This window comes from Sciurus vulgaris (genome assembly GCF_902686455.1).
Source record: "Sciurus vulgaris genome assembly, chromosome: X".
Taxonomy (NCBI): Eukaryota; Metazoa; Chordata; class Mammalia; order Rodentia; family Sciuridae; genus Sciurus; species Sciurus vulgaris.
This window is the reverse complement of record NC_136471.1, coordinates 91,384,900-91,402,856: the sequence shown is the minus strand read 5'-3', so window position 1 is coordinate 91,402,856 and position 17,957 is coordinate 91,384,900. Positions and strand designations below refer to the sequence as shown.

Sequence of the window (17,957 nt, the reverse complement as noted above, 5' to 3'; positions counted from 1 at the left end):
TTATGTGCTTTGGTAACTGACTACACATGCCAGTTGGCTTTCTAAAGATAATACGAATCAGTTAATGCCTGATGATTAAAAAAACCTCTCTTCAGTTTCAAAAAAGTCCAATTCAAATGATATCTTTTATGGTCATACAACTTCTAATAAAAAAAACCCTAAGGGAAAGTGAAATTAAATAGGAACTTGAAGCATAAATGCAAACCACCCACCAAAACAGTAGACACCCCACAATCTCACTTTAAAAATGTGACTGCTCTTTTAGATGCTAGCCTAGGTATTTCACTGGCTTTAAATCAACATGTTTGCCTCTATGATCATACTTACCTGTCCAACTCTACAAGTATGAACAAACATCATGATGTAGGCATGTGCGGCAGTGAGAGCATGCAGCAGAGGTGTGGCCTGAGCTGAGAGAGTAGCATCAGCAACATTGCCAGCGCATGCCAGTTCTCGCAACAACACTGAGCCGCCAGGGGATTCAATGGGGCGATGTAAAGGCTCCAAGGAAGAGAGGATGGAGTCCAACTGAAGGAGACCCTCCTGAAGGACTTTGGGTTCATGTGACAGTGTCTGAAACGAGAACAATTAATGTGTTAATAATACACAAATAACTTCATATTCGTATCTTTAAGAATCGCAGTGGAAGTGACTATTAAATGAAGTCTTCCAAATCCAGACATGTCCATGTCTCTTATTGGTAAACAGTGGCACATATGACATCCCCCAACACCTCTTCCTAGAGCAACATGCTACTTTCAAACTTGGTGATCTAATCGTAGAAAACATGTGAAGGCCAAACTTGATTACTCCTATACTGATGACTACATTAACTAAGGTTCCAAAGCATGGAAGTTAATCACAATCCAATGCTCTTTTTTTCAAAACCAAGAGAGATGATTACGGGATTGGCATTGGCAAGGAAATTTCTTCACTAGACTATTGAAGGATTATATAGCCCTTGTAATTTCTTTTGAAATCTGGAGAAAAATCTCACAATAAAACACTATTGTTTGCTACACAAAACAGAAGAAATTATGTGCCTTCCTATGACTTTAAATAAACCTATACACTATTGTTTGCTACACAAAGACAGAAGAAATTATGTGTCTTCTTATTACTTTAAATAAACCTATACCTCTTTGCATTAGTACCTTAAAAGTAGGATAAAGCTGGATCATACTTTTTCTCTTATGAATGCCACTTAATAATTACACATAAAACATTAAATGCATGTCTATAAGCCACTTTTTTTCAGCAGAAATTATTCATCATGTACAATCAGCTCAAAAAGGGGGTTCACAGATTTAATGCAATCACCACCTCAAATCCCAATCATGGGGGAGGGAGGGGCACGGCGCAGAAACAGGCAAATCCCTCCAAAATCCATATAGAATCTCAAAGGACTCTGAATAGCTAAAATAATTATGAGGAAAAAGTAAACAACTAAATTCGTAGATTTCATGTTCCTGAATTCCAACATTACAAAGTTAAAGTAATCAAAACTGTGATACCAGCATAAAGACCAATGAAACAGAACATAAGAGTCCAGAAATAAAGCTTCACATTTATAGTCAAATGATTTTTGACAATGGTAACAAGACCATTTAATGGAAAAAGGACAGTTTTTTTCAATAAACAGTGCTGGGAAAACTGGGTATTCACATGCAAAAGAATGAAGCTGGGCCTTACCTCAACACCATATAAAAGTACTAACTACAAATGGACCAAAGAACTAAAACTACAAAACTCCCAAAACAAGCCACTGGACTAAAGCTACATGACACTGAATTTGGTAATGATTTCCTGGATATGACACCAAAAGCACAGGCAACACAACACAACACAACACAACACAACACAGTACAACAAAAAAGATAAACCAGACTTTATCAAAATCAAAACCTTTTGTGCATCAAAGGACATTGTCAACAGTACAAAAAGGGAATGAACCTACAGAATGGGAAAAAATATTTGCAACTCATTTATCAGCTATGGGATTAATAGTCCACTATATGGAGAACTCCTATAACTAAACAACAAGAACAAAAAAAACTAACTTGATTAAAAATGAGCAAAGGATGTAAAGACATTACTCAAAAGGAGGTATATACACATGGGTAACAAGCAGGTGAAAAGAGGATCAGACAAAGGCAAGCCAAGTGAAAATGAGATACCACTCTGTACCCACAAGGATGACTACTGTCAAAACCCAGAAAATCAGTAAGTACTGGCAAGGATGTAGAAAAAGAATCTTTGGGTATTGCTAGTGAGAATGTAAAATTCTTAGCTTTAGTTAAAATAAATATGAAGGTTCCTTAAAAAATTAAACCCGGAATTACCATATGACCCAGTTATTGTACTTCTATGTATATACCTAAAGAACTACAAAAAAGTTTTTTGGGGGGTGGGGTGAGTAGGTGGTACTGGGGGTTGAACTCTATCACTGAGCTGTATCCTTAGCCCTTTTTATTTTTGATTTTGAGACAGGGTCTCACTAAGTTGCTCAGGCTAGTCCTGAATTTGTGATCCTCTTGCCTCAGCATTCCAAGAAGCTGGAATTGTAGGCAAGCTCCATCACAATCAACTAAATGTAGGGTCTTAAAAAGAGATATTTGTACACCCATGTTCATAGCAGCCTTATTCACCATAACCAAAAGTTGGAAGCAACCTAAGCATCTATCAATTGGTGGATGAATCAATAAAATGTGGTTCATACATACAATAAAATGTTATTTAGACCTAAAAAGGAAGGAAATTCTGACACATGGTACAAAATGGATGAATCTTGAGAACCTAACAAAATCTCTAATACTGTATGATTCTACTTATATAAGGTACCTGGAGCAGTTATGCTTAGAGAAAGAAAATAGGTAGTTCAAGGGCCAAGGTGAGGGGAGAATATGGAATAATTATTTAATGGGTATATTTTCAGTTTTGCAAGATGATGCATTTTGCAAATTGGTTGTATAAAAATGTGAATACGCTTAAATACTACTGAACTGTACATTTCAGAAGGTTAATGGTAAATGTCTTATGAATAATTTACCACTATAAAAAACTAAACAAAGGAGCCTTTTTTTGGGTAAAATATGGGCAATGAACTATAGGCCAATTATGTTTAAAATTCATGACTATCAAAGCTTGAAAGGGGGAGAAAAATATATCATTTAACATACTAAAATGTGTTTAAAAGCTCCTGTCATAAATTATGATGACACACTAATAAATCAAGCAATAAAGTTTCTTTTTGAAGACAGACTTTCCCCTCCTATAAACTTAAATGTTGTTAGAACTACATAGCAAACTCAGGAACAAAGGAACAACACTTTGACTTTTCAATGAGAAATAACATGGCACACTATATATTAGTCACAAAATTCACTTGTAGAACATAAAACAAATTTATTCATTATCTTAGCTGAAGTGAGACTACAGTGAAAACACACATATAGAACTATTGCAAAATTGACTTCTAAAAAAAGAAATGAAAATATTTGGCTGGATGCTTCTTACCAATATGGATTTGCAGACACCTGCAACAGCCTGACAGGCAGCAGATGTGGGAAAGTCAATAGGCAGATTGGGAAGACCCAAAATGGTAACCAAAGGCAAGAGTCCTTTCTGATTCACAAATTCCTGGCAGTGGTCATCTGTTGTATTGTTGCTCAGAATAGACTCCACAAATTTCATCTAGGTAATGAAAATTTTTTAAAAAAGTTAGAGCCTGACGGAACTAGAAGGCCAGCTGGGAGTAAGGAGAGGGGTGGCCTGATACTCCTGAACCCAGTATTTTCTGGACTACTGACCTGAAGTGAACAGGGATAAATGTATGATATGTACCCTAATTCATCCAGGAAATAAAGAACTTCTTTATTCAAATAAACAACTTCTTCCCACTCTACCTTCTTAACCACACCAGGAGTTAGATAATTTGAGAGCAAAGTAGTTAAGTGACTTGCTCAGGGCCACATTATGAATTAGTGGCAGAATTCAGGTCTAATTTCTTAATTTGCTAATTTAGTGCTCTTGCATGCCTCCCCCTGAGGCAAACATCATGGATACTTCCCCCAAATGTGCTTGCAATGCAAACAGAACACAGAACTCCTCGAGAGTGATTTGGACCAAACAAAGCATTTTTTAAGAGGAAGAAATTAAAATGTGGGCAACAAACACAGAGGCACAAGAAAAACCATCTCTGGAAGTCTTGAAATTGCTGAAAATGCTAGAACAACTGCTCAGTGGGTAGAAAACAATTCTGGGAAAATTCAAACACTTCAAAATTTCCTGTGAAATTCTCAGGAAGGTTAAAGAAAAGGTCAAATTGATTTAAAGGGGGTGGGGAGAAGTTAATGGGAAAAAAAAATACATGTTGAACACATTCAGAAAGCATAATACTGGGCCTAGCACAACAAAGCCCATTCTTTTCCTGTTTGGATTTTAATGGGATTGGTAACAATGAACAAAAAATTAAGAATACTAAGGGGTACAAGTGCTGGTTGAATTTTGGCAAATTAGTCTAACAGAACAAAAAGATTACAGTTTTGTACATCTTTCCCTTGTGCATTTTGAGGGTCCCAGTGAAAATAAATACACAAATTAGAGCCTTGGGTAATCCCATCCATTTTCCAGAAAAGCGCACACCTTTACTCAGATTGCCCTACAATGAATCTTACCACATTAAGGATGTAATCCATGAGGGGAATAGGAATACGTTCCTCTGTACCAACAACCCTGTTAAGGGAGAAAAGAGTGAGTTACACAGAAATTCACAATACCAGTGCAAGAGAACAAAGTGAGGAAAGGGAAACAGTGAAATTCTAGGCCTTTTTCTAAGTTAGAATCATAGTCTTTAAGCCTATGAACTAACAGACTCATACCACAGGGGAAAAAAATAGAGCTGAAATTGATCCTGAAAGCTAATATTTCTATCCTAAGTTTAAAAGCATAAAGGGGAGAAAAAAATTCAAGCCTTCAAAAATACAGCCCATTTGTATGTATCAAAAAAGACCATTAAGTGATCTTCTTAGGAAAACTATCATTAGAGGAATTCATCCATATAGAAATATTAAAAATAAGCAAGTTCATTTGAAAGATGATTTAAACATCTGCTTAAAGAAGGGGCTAGGCAAGAAACAAATACACCTTACCATGTTCTTTCTTCAGAGTTTAGAATTACAGAAAGTAGGAAAGGGGATTTAATTTTGTTCAAAAATCCCTACTCAGATTGTCAAATCATATACCTAAAACTGGTCAAACACTCAAGTCCTCCTTCCCTAACATACTTGCAACATGACAGTTACTAAACTTTTCCAACAACTGATTAGGTGTTTTACCTTTTCATATGCATCAATACTACACAGTAGATGAGAAGATTGCAATAATGCCATAACTGTAGAAAAATGAAGTTTTTAGCTCAATGGATATTATCTTGGCTTTTCCAAGAAGAGGGAAAAAAACGCCACACAGTATAATAAAACGAAACAAACTAAGATAAACTACAAAGAAGAAGAAAAGTAGAAAACAGAGCATTTTAGAGATGGGCCCTAGGAACAAATTTAGGCAGGGAGTTGGGCAAGAGGAACAGAGACAGAAGTGAGAGGCAGGGGGAGAAGAGAAGGCAAGGACATTGGCAAGATGTTAATAGTTCTCATCTTGAAGGAAGACAAAAATGTGAATAAAGATGTGCTAGGCATGAGAACATTTGACAGCAAAATGTAGAACAGGCAAAGAAAATGAACAGGTATCATGAATGGCCTCAATGATAAAAATATCCAGGGTTTTCCAGGATTTAAGTAGGATGTTGTGAACATCCTCAATGGAAATCTGGGAAAGAACTGTGTATAAAGGAAGTGCACCTATAAATACAGAACTGTAATGATTCCACGGGAAGACAACAAACATTTCCTTGACTATAATGTTTCTCCTCAGAAACAGTGCAGTATTTCCCGTTATACCCATGATCATCCCAGTTCAGTCTCACCTGCTTGGGAAGAACCCAGAGATCTGCCTTTATAGCTTAGAAGTGCAGATGTAGCTCCAGCCCAATGAGCCATCTGCCCCTTTGCAGAAACCAAATATGATGGCGGAGAGCCTAAGTGATATAATAAAATGGGATCTAGATGCTCCCTTCATTGCTAGATAAAAGCTGGGGAGAAAAGCAAACCAATGGTGGTTCTTTGTATAACATCAGGAACAAAGCTGTCCAGTAACTACTTTTCTCCCTATCCTAACCTCATTTTTTGGCTACCGGGCCCACAAAGCCATATCAGAATACTACATAAATGGTTAGTTTTCTGCAATAATACTCCAACTACCAGATGGTTTCACAAAAAGTGATTCTAATCTTATCTGAACAATGAGCCATAGCATCTTTGAAACAATAAGAATTCTAATGACAAGTGAAGCAGTTTGCCATAATTGTCAAATTAAAAATTTTAGGCCTCTTTCCTTCCCCAAAACATATATGCATTCTCCCAACTCAATTTTACTTTGACCATTTTTTACATGTGTTTAGGGGGTGGGTATTTTTATCCAGCTCTTGATACAGAAGCCTTTGGCAAAATAGTCCTCCCAGTGGGCCACATTTCAGGAATAAATGCTTCTCTACTCTTTGCCTTTAAAACCTAAACAACTGCTATTCAAGTTCCAAAGACCATATGGCCATACATAATCTTTTAAGTTACTCGGGATATGTGGACAGTGAGCTAGGCACACTAAGTGAAACTGACCACAAAATAAAAACTAGTGCCCAAACTACAAAATCTGGTTACTTACTGAAAAGTATAATCTTCCCCAACAATATCAAATTTTCTGAGAGCAAACAATTTAGAAGGCAGAAGTTGTCCAAAGACAAGTAGAACAGCATTCCAAGTAGTAAGTGTCTGTTTCCTTATTCCATATCAGTAAAACAAAATCATTTATTTCAAGAATATATATAAAGACCATTTTCATATACTAGCTGTTAGAGTGGGAAAAAAGAAGGATATAATATACTGCCTAGGCTTGAAAAAAAGAAAAACTAAAAACAAAAAACAAAACCTGTAAACCCAAGTCCCTCAACAGGGAGAATGGATGAACCCTGTACCATTCATACAACAGTGATGAAAAATAATGAACTGTTAGCTGCAACAACATGGGTGGTTCACGAAAACACGTCAAATAACGAATTCAAACACAAAAAAGTATATACATTAGATATAAAACACATGTTAAAAATCCATTTATATGCGCTTTCTAATAGGAAGTTCTTAGGCAAAATTATTATATTAAGATAGAAATAAGGCCAATAGTTGCCTCATTTTGGTATGGGAAATTAGAAATTTTAAATCTGTGCAGTTTAGTGTATGGAAATTGTACTTCAATAAAAATTAAGAAAAAAATAGCCTGTATGCACAAGGCATTGGAAAATGGATTAGGGAATAGGGAACAGGAATTTGGGAGCTTTACTGAAGAGTTGTACAATTGGGAGAGGGATAAACAAAACTTTGCGGGTAAGAGAGGTGATAGCTATTCCAAATCTTTCTAAGCCTGTTCCCCATACTGGTGGAAAATTCACAACTCCCAATAAAAAGACTGTTTAGGATAAGGAGATAAAAGTTTCCTTTTAATAGATTGGATTTCAAAATGACGTTTTAGTTTAGACAGATTCTTACTTTTTCTTTCAGTCCTAATAATCTACTTGGTGATGCAAAACTAGGCTTTTAAGTCACACACACACACACACACACACACACAGTATATGTCAATTATTGTGAGACTGTTGGATGTCTGTATGCACAAGGTAGTGACAAACTCCCATGCCACATGGAGTGTAAAAAAACACTGATACTATGGTATAGTAACTAAAAGTCCTTTGCATATTGGAAATTCCATCTGAACTATGGAATACAAATGCCATGATTCTAGATCTCTACTTTCTTTTTCATTCTCATTCATGTTTCATTAAACCCAGATCCCTGGTCATTTACTACACAGGAAATCCTTGATCTAATGCTCTTTATTCATTCCATTAAACAAACACCTACTAAATATAGAGATAGAAATTAACTGCTGAATGAAACAATATCACACAGTCCTTGAGAAGCTTATAGATTAGTGAGGAAGTTCTTTAGCACATAAAACCATTTGAGAATTGAAGGCTGAGCTCCCATTTTTAAGTAAAAAAAATTAAAAGCTACTTCATGAATAAGGCGTTGGAATTTGGAAGATGGTAAAGAAGGGGAAGATGATGAGGGACATATATGGATAGAACAAGAATGATATAAGATATCCCAAGAAAGGAATGACGGGTAAAGAAATGATGGCTATAGAGAAAATATCATTTTATAGTAACTAATTTGGGATATGCAGATCAAAGGTGTCTATAAGGTGTTCAGGTAGAGAAGTTACAAGGAGGTGGATTTACACAGTTTCACATAAAATCACCACCAGCTCCCACATTCAAGAAATCTTTACTTATGGGTTGGGGATGTAGCTCAGTGGTAGAGCACTTGCCTAGCATATATGCAGCTTTGGGTTCAAGCCCCAGTACTGCAACTAAAAAGAAGAAATGAAATCTTATTTGTAGCCAGGGAAAGGAACTCAACTCAGCAGGGCCACTAATAATCAAGGATGAGGCAAAGGAAGTACTAAGACTGACCCCTTTGCAGAAAGTGTCTTGCTTCCAGGGTGTCCTCCTCTTCCAGAAAGAGAATATTTTAAAGAAAACAGAATATGCTACACAAAGGCAGGTTTGCTTTCACAGACAGAATATCTGCTAAACAAAGCAATGTACTTAGCAGTTAACGTTCCCCCAGTCCCCTCTAAAATTACTGACACCAACAGGTTCATAGCTATCTAGAGTTCCAAGAGGACACACTGGTTTTGGATTCTTTGGATTTTACTATTGCTGTTCACTCCACCTCAATCTTTTAAGTCCAAAGCCATTGTTCAATACCAGCATGAACCCACTCATATTTGCACCTAAAATGCTTATCCCTTTCTCAGAACTACTGATCTATACTCCAAAAGAATATTTATTATGAGTGAATGCCTGTTCAGAGGGATCATTCCCACTTCTGTTATAAAGGTGATTTGAGATTAACTGTTAAAGAGTTAATACCGGATCTGCTGCATGTGCATCCTGAAAGCTAAAAATGCCTGATGGACCACAACAGTATCCAGGTAGTCAGTCAACTCTTATGCAGAACAAACACAAAATAAATAAAAATGAGAAAAAAAAAACTACTACCTGAGTAAAATCATAAACTAAATTCCAAAGCCTTCTGATTTATCTGGGACAGCAATCAATTGGACAAAACCCCAAAACCTAACCTACAAAAACAAAAACCACCAAAAAGCAAAACAAACAGTAGCAAACAACAACACATCCCCACAACTCTTAAGGACTTCTCCTCAGGAGACAGGCTTCAAAAGTAGGACATGTTTTATATGCTCAAATCAACAGCCAGATGACTTGGAATATGGATCAATGAAAAGTCCTCTGTGCACAAAGTCCATCAATTTGATATACTGATTTCTGATTTAATTTCAAGAATAGTCTTTAAAGAGGACAACTTCCTAAGACAACCAATACAATTAAATACCAATAAACAAAAGACACTACAAGGGTGAAACAAAAACAAAGTGTACTTTCAGAGTCAGAAAGAACCCTGAAATGATCTTATATAACCGTGATTTTTTTAATAGATGAAAAGTGACGAAAAGGTGGCTGGGGTTTAAATCAATGGTAGATTCCTTGCGTAGAATGTGCAACGCCCTGAGTTCTATCCCCAGCACTGCATAATACACTATAACAGAGTATACTAAGACTTAGGTAGTAACATCCCCAAGATCATACACATAGAAAAGTGGTCTTGGGAACACTTACTGCTGATTGGGTTCAGTTTCATTCTGCTGAGTAGAATTAAAGCTCTGCATGGCCTGTACTTCCTCTTCCTCCTCATCCTCACTAGAGGCTTCTTCTGCAGCATGGTTAGACCTTGGGGGAGGAGCAGTGGCAGTGCCATCTGCCTTCTGGATTGATGGCTTCTGACAGATGTATTTGGGGTCTCTTCCAAGATTGCAGATTTCTTCAAGTAACTGAAAGGTATAGGGAACAAGATCACTTAGTAATAAAGGAAATGTAGAGGATGACTAATATTTTGTGAGCATGAGCTATTTATTTGCAAAATGCTTAATATACATGATACACCATACCTAAAATGAAGTCATTAATTCCATTTTACAAATAAGTTCATAAAAGTTCTACAACATCAAATTATCTGTTTAGGGTCATATGTCTGTTTAGTGACTGACCGGGTTCCCTGTCCTAACTCACCAAGCATAAAGAACTCATAGTAGTCTCAACTATCCTAAAACACAATTGGCAGGGTTAATAAATGTGGGAGAAAAATGTCTATAATGGGTAATATGCTTTTATAAACAGAATCTAAGTCTTGTCCACATATTAATATCACAAGAAAGCAATGAATATGTAGAAGTTTACATTAAATGAATTGTTTTTAAAAGGAAAATAATTCTCAATATGAAAAAGATGGAATTAACAGACTTCTTTCTGATTCGAATTGAACTCAAATAGCTTCATTTTCTTTTTCTTTGCAAAAGACCAGACCAAGAATGTGGAAAAACTGAGGCAGACATGATGCTCTTTTAGTCCGAGAATCCAGAAGATCTCCAATAGGCCCTACTTTTTTCTAGAAAGTCCCCTTTCTCTGCTTTCTCAAGATCTCAGTGACATCCTTATATGTCCTACCTTAATGATGGCAGTCGTGGCATCTGTTTTGAGGGTGGGCTGATGTCTCATGAGCTCATCTACAGCACTCCCCAGGTTGGATGCAGTATCACCTTAAAGCAAAAAGCAAATTATTAAAGACTTTAAAAAATAAGATCTTGTGACTGTTGTCATTTTTGAGATGGGGTCTCACTATGTTGCCCAGAATAGACTCAAACTCCTAGACTCAGGTGATCCTCCTGCCTCAGTCTCCTGAATAAGAAATAACATTGTTGAAAACTGGAATCTTTCTAGAGCCCTACTTTCTTGTTCATTATGATATCTTCTTAAGCACAGTGATAAAGAAATCTATTCAATCTGTGCCAATGTTGGAGACTTGAATATTAGAACATAAGATTACTGGGATCAATACCTTGGGACTCCATACTTCTCATGGCTACACACTAAATGGTGGACCTGGAAATCCAATCCTGCTCCCTATTACTTGCTGCTTACCAGTGACATGACAGTATAACACACAGGTGAACTGATCAGAAGCATGGAAATATGAATAGGGAGGCTAAAATGAAGTATTCCTTCCAACCTATAAAATTTATGATGACTAATTCTCATTAAGCTTAGCATACCTAGCTAGAGAAACAATGTGCAATCAAGAAAGGCTTTCTTGCCAAATGGATTAATTTTCTACTTGAAAATAAATCCTAGCAACTCACCAAGGGGATCAGAACTCCTCCTCCTCCGCATGGCTGGGAGATAATCTGGAGAGAGAAGAACTTTGAAGAGACGTTCAAATGGCTGACATTGTACAAAAGACTGAAGACCACGGGCATTCAAGCAGAGTGCACTGAATACATTTGGGAGGGAGCCAAGGACTTCACGGGTAGCAGGAACCTAGAGAGAAGATTAAGTGAGCTTGGATACAATCTAAAAAGAGTTCATGTATAGATGCTATGAAAATCTGGCCACGGTTATTATACTGAGAAACAGAAGGAACTGAAAACCAGACCCCACTGAGATTCAACACTATACAAAAGAGTCATGCAATAAGACTGCTTAAGCATGCGCATGTGCATGTGCATGTCATGGGGGAGGGGTATACATGGAGCACTCTTTACAGAACAGCAGGGAGACTCACATCTTTGATAAGCAGTGCATGCAGCATGACATCTGTCAACCCATTGTCCTGGAGTGAGGAAAGCAGCGATGGTTCTTGAAATACAAACACAGTCACCACTTCAGTAGCTAAAAGAAGATGAGAAAAACATGGGAACCTGATATGCCTCAAAGGTATTAAAAGCAAAACAGCAAAAGCTTTAAAATATAATATTTAACAATTTAACATCTTGTGTTTACTACAAAATGAAAATTCCTAACACCAGTACATTGGACATTAATCACAATTAAGAATTCAGTAACTATCCTTCAAGATTTTTACAGGCATATTTTTACATATGAAGTGATATAATTTTCTTTGTTTTTAACAGCAATATAGACAATTTCCCCCATCCCTACAACCAATTCCATTTTGAATGGCTACATAGTATTCCACTAAATAAATGTCTCACTATGAATATAAACTAATCCAATTACTGTGAAAATTGATAAATCTAAATATGTATTCCTTTTGTCTCCACAAGCAAGGAAAAATCTAAGATGCAAATATGCTGGGTTAAAACAAATACAAATTTAACTGATGAACGTCTACAAAGCGTACTACACTGAAGATTATTCAGGCTAGCTGCAGTGGTGCATGCCTGTAATAACAGTAACTCGGGAAGCTGAGATATGGGTATTACGAGTTTGAGGGCAGCCTCAGCAACTTAGTGAGGTCCTAAGCAACTTGTTGAGATCCTGTCTCAAAAGAAAAAAGAAAAAAAGGGCTTGGGATATAAAGTACCCTTAGGTTCCAACCAGTATGACACACCTTCCCATTGACTTACATCTGCATAAATGTATATGCTCTATAACTACTAAAACTGAATATGCATTCTACTAAAGGTCTAGCCAGGCATGGTGGTGCACACCTGGAATACCAGCTACTTGGGAGGTAGAGACCAGAGGATCCCAAGTTTGAGGGCAGCCTTCACAATCTGGTGAGATTCTGTCTCAAATAAAAGATAAAAGGGGCTGGGGTACAGCTGAGTGGTAAAGTACCCTTGAATCCAACCCCCAGCATTCCTTTCCCCCACAAAAGTAGATACGATATCACAATGCCATTATTCACGGGGATATTTTATATCTCTTTAACAATATTATTAGATCATGAAGAATTATAATTAAAAATTAAGGGTATACACAGGCTCAGAGCAATCGATAGTAAGTAAAATCAAATAACCGAGTTAAAAAGAAAAGAAAAAAATCTAACTGTGGCAGGTCTACCTATACATTATGGTTTTTAGAAAAGAACATGTAAGATAAGGAATGAGAGAAAGAGAAGAAAACTTCAGAAGCAGAAAATATTCAGATTTCTTTTTTTTTTTTTTTAAAGGTTTACCCAAGTGCTGCTCTGTGGGGAGAATTAAAACAAAACACCAGAACTAAATACATCCTGGTAAAATTCGTAAACTCCAAGGGTAAAGAGAAAATGTCAAAGATTTTACAGAAGTAAAGGCCAAATACCCTACAAAAGAACAAGGATCAGTCTGAGCAATATGGTTACAATAAGCAGCAAGAGAAAATAGGTAAATATATACCAAATTCTGAAAGACCATCTTAACATTTTAAAATTACTTAAGGATACATAATATAATAAAATACAAAATAAATCCAAGACAGTGAAGTGGGGGGGGGGGGCAGGGAGTAGTAGTGGTGGTGGTAGAAGAAAGTTTAAAGGCAGGCTGAAGGCTTTATTTTGTTCTGTTTGACAGAAGACATAGTAAGAAATCTAAAAAGTTTAAAACCCAAAAAAAGAATATAAAGATAACCATCACAGAAAATGGAATAAAAAAGAAGGGTCAGACAATGTGTATAACAGGAAAAAAGAAATCAACTTAAAAAAAAAAAAAGGACTAGGAAAAGAGAAACATCGGAGATCACAAGAAACACAATGCAAATTCTTCAAGTTTAAAAAATACACATTAATATAATATAATATAATATAATATAATATAATATAATATAATATAATATAATAAGTTCTCCTGGAAGGAACTTAAAGCTAGATTAAATACTTGAAAAATATTTTAAAATGTGAAGAGTAGACAAAGTAAGTTATAGGCAAAGGACAAAATAAATGAATGGGAAATCAGTTTTAGGCTTTTGTCTCTGTAGTAGCCTTGGTGACTTGGGGGTTCAGGAGGGTTTCAGGTACCTGGGCAGGACACAAAAGAAAAGGGATATACCTTTATTAAGTAGGATATTCAGTAGAAAGAGAGTCTGTTTATTTTACAGATGGCATTGTCACCAAAAACATGATGAACTTGAAGTCAGAGCTGCTGCTGCTTTCTACAAGCAGATCAATTCAAATAAAATAAAGGAAGGGAGCACTCAAGGGCCAGTTCAACTAGAGAGTTGGTTATAGTCACTTTTGCACCAGAGGACACCTCAATGAAGGTATATCCATCATTAATATTTTTATAAGTTTCTGGGTAGGATCTAATAGTCTTACTGCTTCCCTGCCACTGCTAGATAGGTCAGCGAGCTCTAAATAGCTGTCAAATTCCAGATCATTTCCTATAGGGCCTTCCACACTGGGAATATATTGCTTCTCACCTTCATACATTCCAGTAAGACTCCCATGTGTCAGCTCACACCAGGGCTGCCACAGAGGAAGCTCATTTTAATGTTGCAGCTGGACAACCACTCACATTTTTCAGAGAAACACATATCTATCCCTGCTCTTGGCTCAACAGCTTCATGGAAACCTCTGATCATCACAGATTCTGAGTCCTTAAATTCTGGACTAAATGACAACGGAATTCCCATGTCATTGACCCTACCCAACCTTTAACCTTCCAGTGTGATCTTTGTGTCATTCTGACACTGGCACAATTGCCAACAGCAATCTCCCAATGAGTAAACATTTCTCTCCTTTGCAAAACAATATAATTTATTTGAGCTATTACCCCAATACCCTGGCACAAATCACTATGCCCTCACAATTAGTGGTCACTACAGAAGTCCTATTTTTGCTTTTTCCTTCCTGTTGTATTACTAGCAACAAAATACCATAGGCCTCAAAAAAGGTTAGTGCCATTTGAGCTTCTAGATCCTACTGACTCTGATCAGGGTGGGACACACTTTCCTGCTCATTCGTTCTGGGCATGGGCCTTAAAACAAGGTATTAATGTGAGTTTCCATTTGTCTTACAGTCCATAGTCAGCAAGCCTAATAGAGACATTAATAGTCTGATCAAGAAGAAACACCCTTTTAAACTTACAAAATGGACAATGGGTTTCTCCTCTGCCCACTGCCTTAGTTACTGTGATCTCTCAATCTTTAAGTTGTACAACATCTTAAAATGCAACTAACTGGGTTTTTTTCTCTCCATTTCTGAATACAAAAAGGGACACAGAATCTCCTTCACGTTATTGACAGCTCTCCCTGCTTTTGATTGTGATTCAATCCATGCTGTACTACTGCCTGGATTGAGACTGGATAACAGAATCAGACCCAGTGAAAATTAAGGTCCCCACCCTACCAGACTATTCTATATACCATGAGAAATGTCTCTGGCACAGTCCTTTCCTAACTTGTGGAATTGTAAAGGTTTGCTAACAGGAGCTTTCTACTTCACAGGTCTTGATGCCTGCCTGGTCCGTCATCAAAAATTGTTTCTTCCACAGCAGAAAGGAAGAACTTGAATTACTTTCCTGCACCAACATTTCAAAATATTTTTGACACTAGTTCTGGATCCAGCTTATTATAGAGATTTTGAATGGGAAGTCACTAGAGAAGCTGGAATGGCAAGGCCTGTTATATTCATGATAAACATGCTCCTCTAGCACTCTAAAATCTATACACCACTGGCCTGAAAATATCACTATGGAGTATTTTGGTTCTGGTTGGCTAGCCTATGCCTCATGGCCTGGGTCTGGGATTCTACTACTCCACTCAATGTCAAGTTTCCTGGACTCCTTTTTGACCATGTTGTGATCCCACTTGGGTAAAAGAAATTACTTCATAACTCTGCAGGCCAAGGAGTACTCTTCTACAGTCACTTTTGTAATGGTTTCTAAAAAGTATAAAATTCTGCACCAAGGTTTTGGGGCTGGCCCAGGACTCTTATCAAACTACCATGCCAATTCATTCTAGGTGATGACTTCAGTTGACAACTTATACTTCACTTCCCACAATTCCATAATCACTACTCACATCTACATTCCTTAACATGACAGACATTATCTAGGTAATAGTAACAGAGAATGTCACCTGAGCCTTAGACCTCCAGCAATGTTAAGAGAATCCTAGCCAATGCAAGCACTTTACAACAAAGTCTTACCCCCTTGAAGTCTTTAATATTCACAACTTGTCAATCTCTCTGGTTAAGCAGTCAATAATAACCACTACAGCACTGGCATAAATTAGGCTAGAAATAGCATAAGCAGACCTGAAGAGACAGTGTAAGGGGTAAGATTAGGTGGCAAGAAAATGCATTGGAGAGGTTAAAGAGAAAACAGTAAAGGAGATAAGTATTATAGGTAAGTATTAGGTGTAAAGAATGTAGAAGAAGAGCCAGGAGTTGGACGTTAAGGAGGAGTCAGAATCTTTATTGGGTAGGTTTCAACATGAAATTATAGTAGGACACTGAAACTTACCACATACTTACTCATTAATTTTCTATTCATGGACTCCATGACCTTCCCAGACACCCCGCCAATTGATAACACATACAATGACGTCTCCCTGTTGAGACTATTTTATACTTGAATGTCTATCCTAATATAAATTCACTTGCTAGAAACTCCACCTTCCAACCTGTCCTCAGCTACCAATTCTCCTGTATTATAATTCCTGCTCAATACTGTCACACATCCTACTTGTAAGTATCTTTTGTTTCCTTCTAACTTCTACAACCTAACCTGTGTCTATAGACATTTAGTACTCAGGACACATTGTTCTAACTACAAAGTATAGGTGTTTCATCATGTCTTGCCACAAAAGAGGCACTGGGTCATCTTTTAATATATCATACTGGGACTTATCCCTACCTCTGAAGTAATGGGTACACAATCAACTTATCTTTAATTCTGTAACACACATTCAACTCACAGAGATCACTCATACAATGTCACACCTTTTGGTACATTACATAAACCACATAGTGCAGGCCCTAGAAGCCCTCAATATGGGACAAATAATCTATTTGCTATGATAACTGAAAAAACAAAAATAGCAATAGGGCTGGGGATGGAGCTTAGTAGTAGGGCACTAGCCTAGCACACACAAGGCTAGGCAAACCAACAACAAAAACAGACTGGCAGCAAATCACCAGCTGGCATTTCAAGATGGAATCCATACCTTAAAGGGTAATAGAGAAAAGATAGCCAAAAAGTTCAACGAATAAGACAACAAACCAAAACAGCTGCTTGTTAAAATACCCCAAGAGATTCTCAGGTACCCATTGATTTCTTTTCCTGGACACCTCCTCCTGCTTATGTGAAAGGCTTTGTACTATCATTTATAGACCTAAAATAACAACTGTTAGCCTCATTACTTTGAGTTGGCTTTGCTAATTTGGTCTGAGTATTACTTACAGGAAATCTGGGAGGGTTGCTATACTAATTCAAATGTCAAGAGATGAATTAAAAAGACCACAGAGGAGTAAAGTGGACCTCCACTGATATTGGACTTGGTGCTTTAAGTCTCATTTTTCTCCTGCATTATCCTCATAGGACTCACATGCTCCACATCCACACCTCCAAAGTAGATGTGTCCTCGTGCCGACTCTCATAACTTTCCTTTAAACAAAGAAACAAACAAACAAACAAAACAAAAAAAACAACCACTACCCATGCACTTACTTTTTCTTTGTTCTGGGCATTCTCCCAGACCATGCCACCTTCCTTGCCCCTGACCTTGAACTTCCTCACCTGTGTAATAAATATTTTAAAATAATACCAAAGGTCTAGTCCTATGTTTTGGCATTTGAATCTAACCTTGGAGAGGTTCCATGTCCAGTTCGAGATGCTATAACATAAGAGAACTTCCTCTAACAACCCAAAACTGTATAAAATGTTTGCTAATAGTACAAGGAGGCTTTTCTTATTTCCACATTTCCCAC

The 17,957-nt window shown here is 37.1% G+C and overlaps 1 protein-coding gene across 14 annotated transcripts in view; it reads right to left on the bottom strand.

The window, feature by feature from the left end:
• Window positions 1-17,957, bottom strand: part of HUWE1 (HECT, UBA and WWE domain containing E3 ubiquitin protein ligase 1) — a 141,079-nt gene that overhangs the window by 58,955 nt on the left and 64,167 nt on the right. For all 14 annotated transcript variants that reach the window (XM_079123740.1, XM_079123738.1, XM_079123739.1 and 11 more), the window contains 7 exons: window positions 11,871-11,977; window positions 11,449-11,626; window positions 10,757-10,848; window positions 9,872-10,083; window positions 4,677-4,734; window positions 3,517-3,693; window positions 328-573 (listed from right to left, as the gene is read on the bottom strand). In XM_079123740.1, the coding sequence (XP_078979866.1) occupies window positions 328-573; window positions 3,517-3,693; window positions 4,677-4,734; window positions 9,872-10,083; window positions 10,757-10,848; window positions 11,449-11,626; window positions 11,871-11,977 (1,070 nt within the window). The remainder of the gene's footprint in view (window positions 1-327; window positions 574-3,516; window positions 3,694-4,676; window positions 4,735-9,871; window positions 10,084-10,756; window positions 10,849-11,448; window positions 11,627-11,870; window positions 11,978-17,957) is intronic.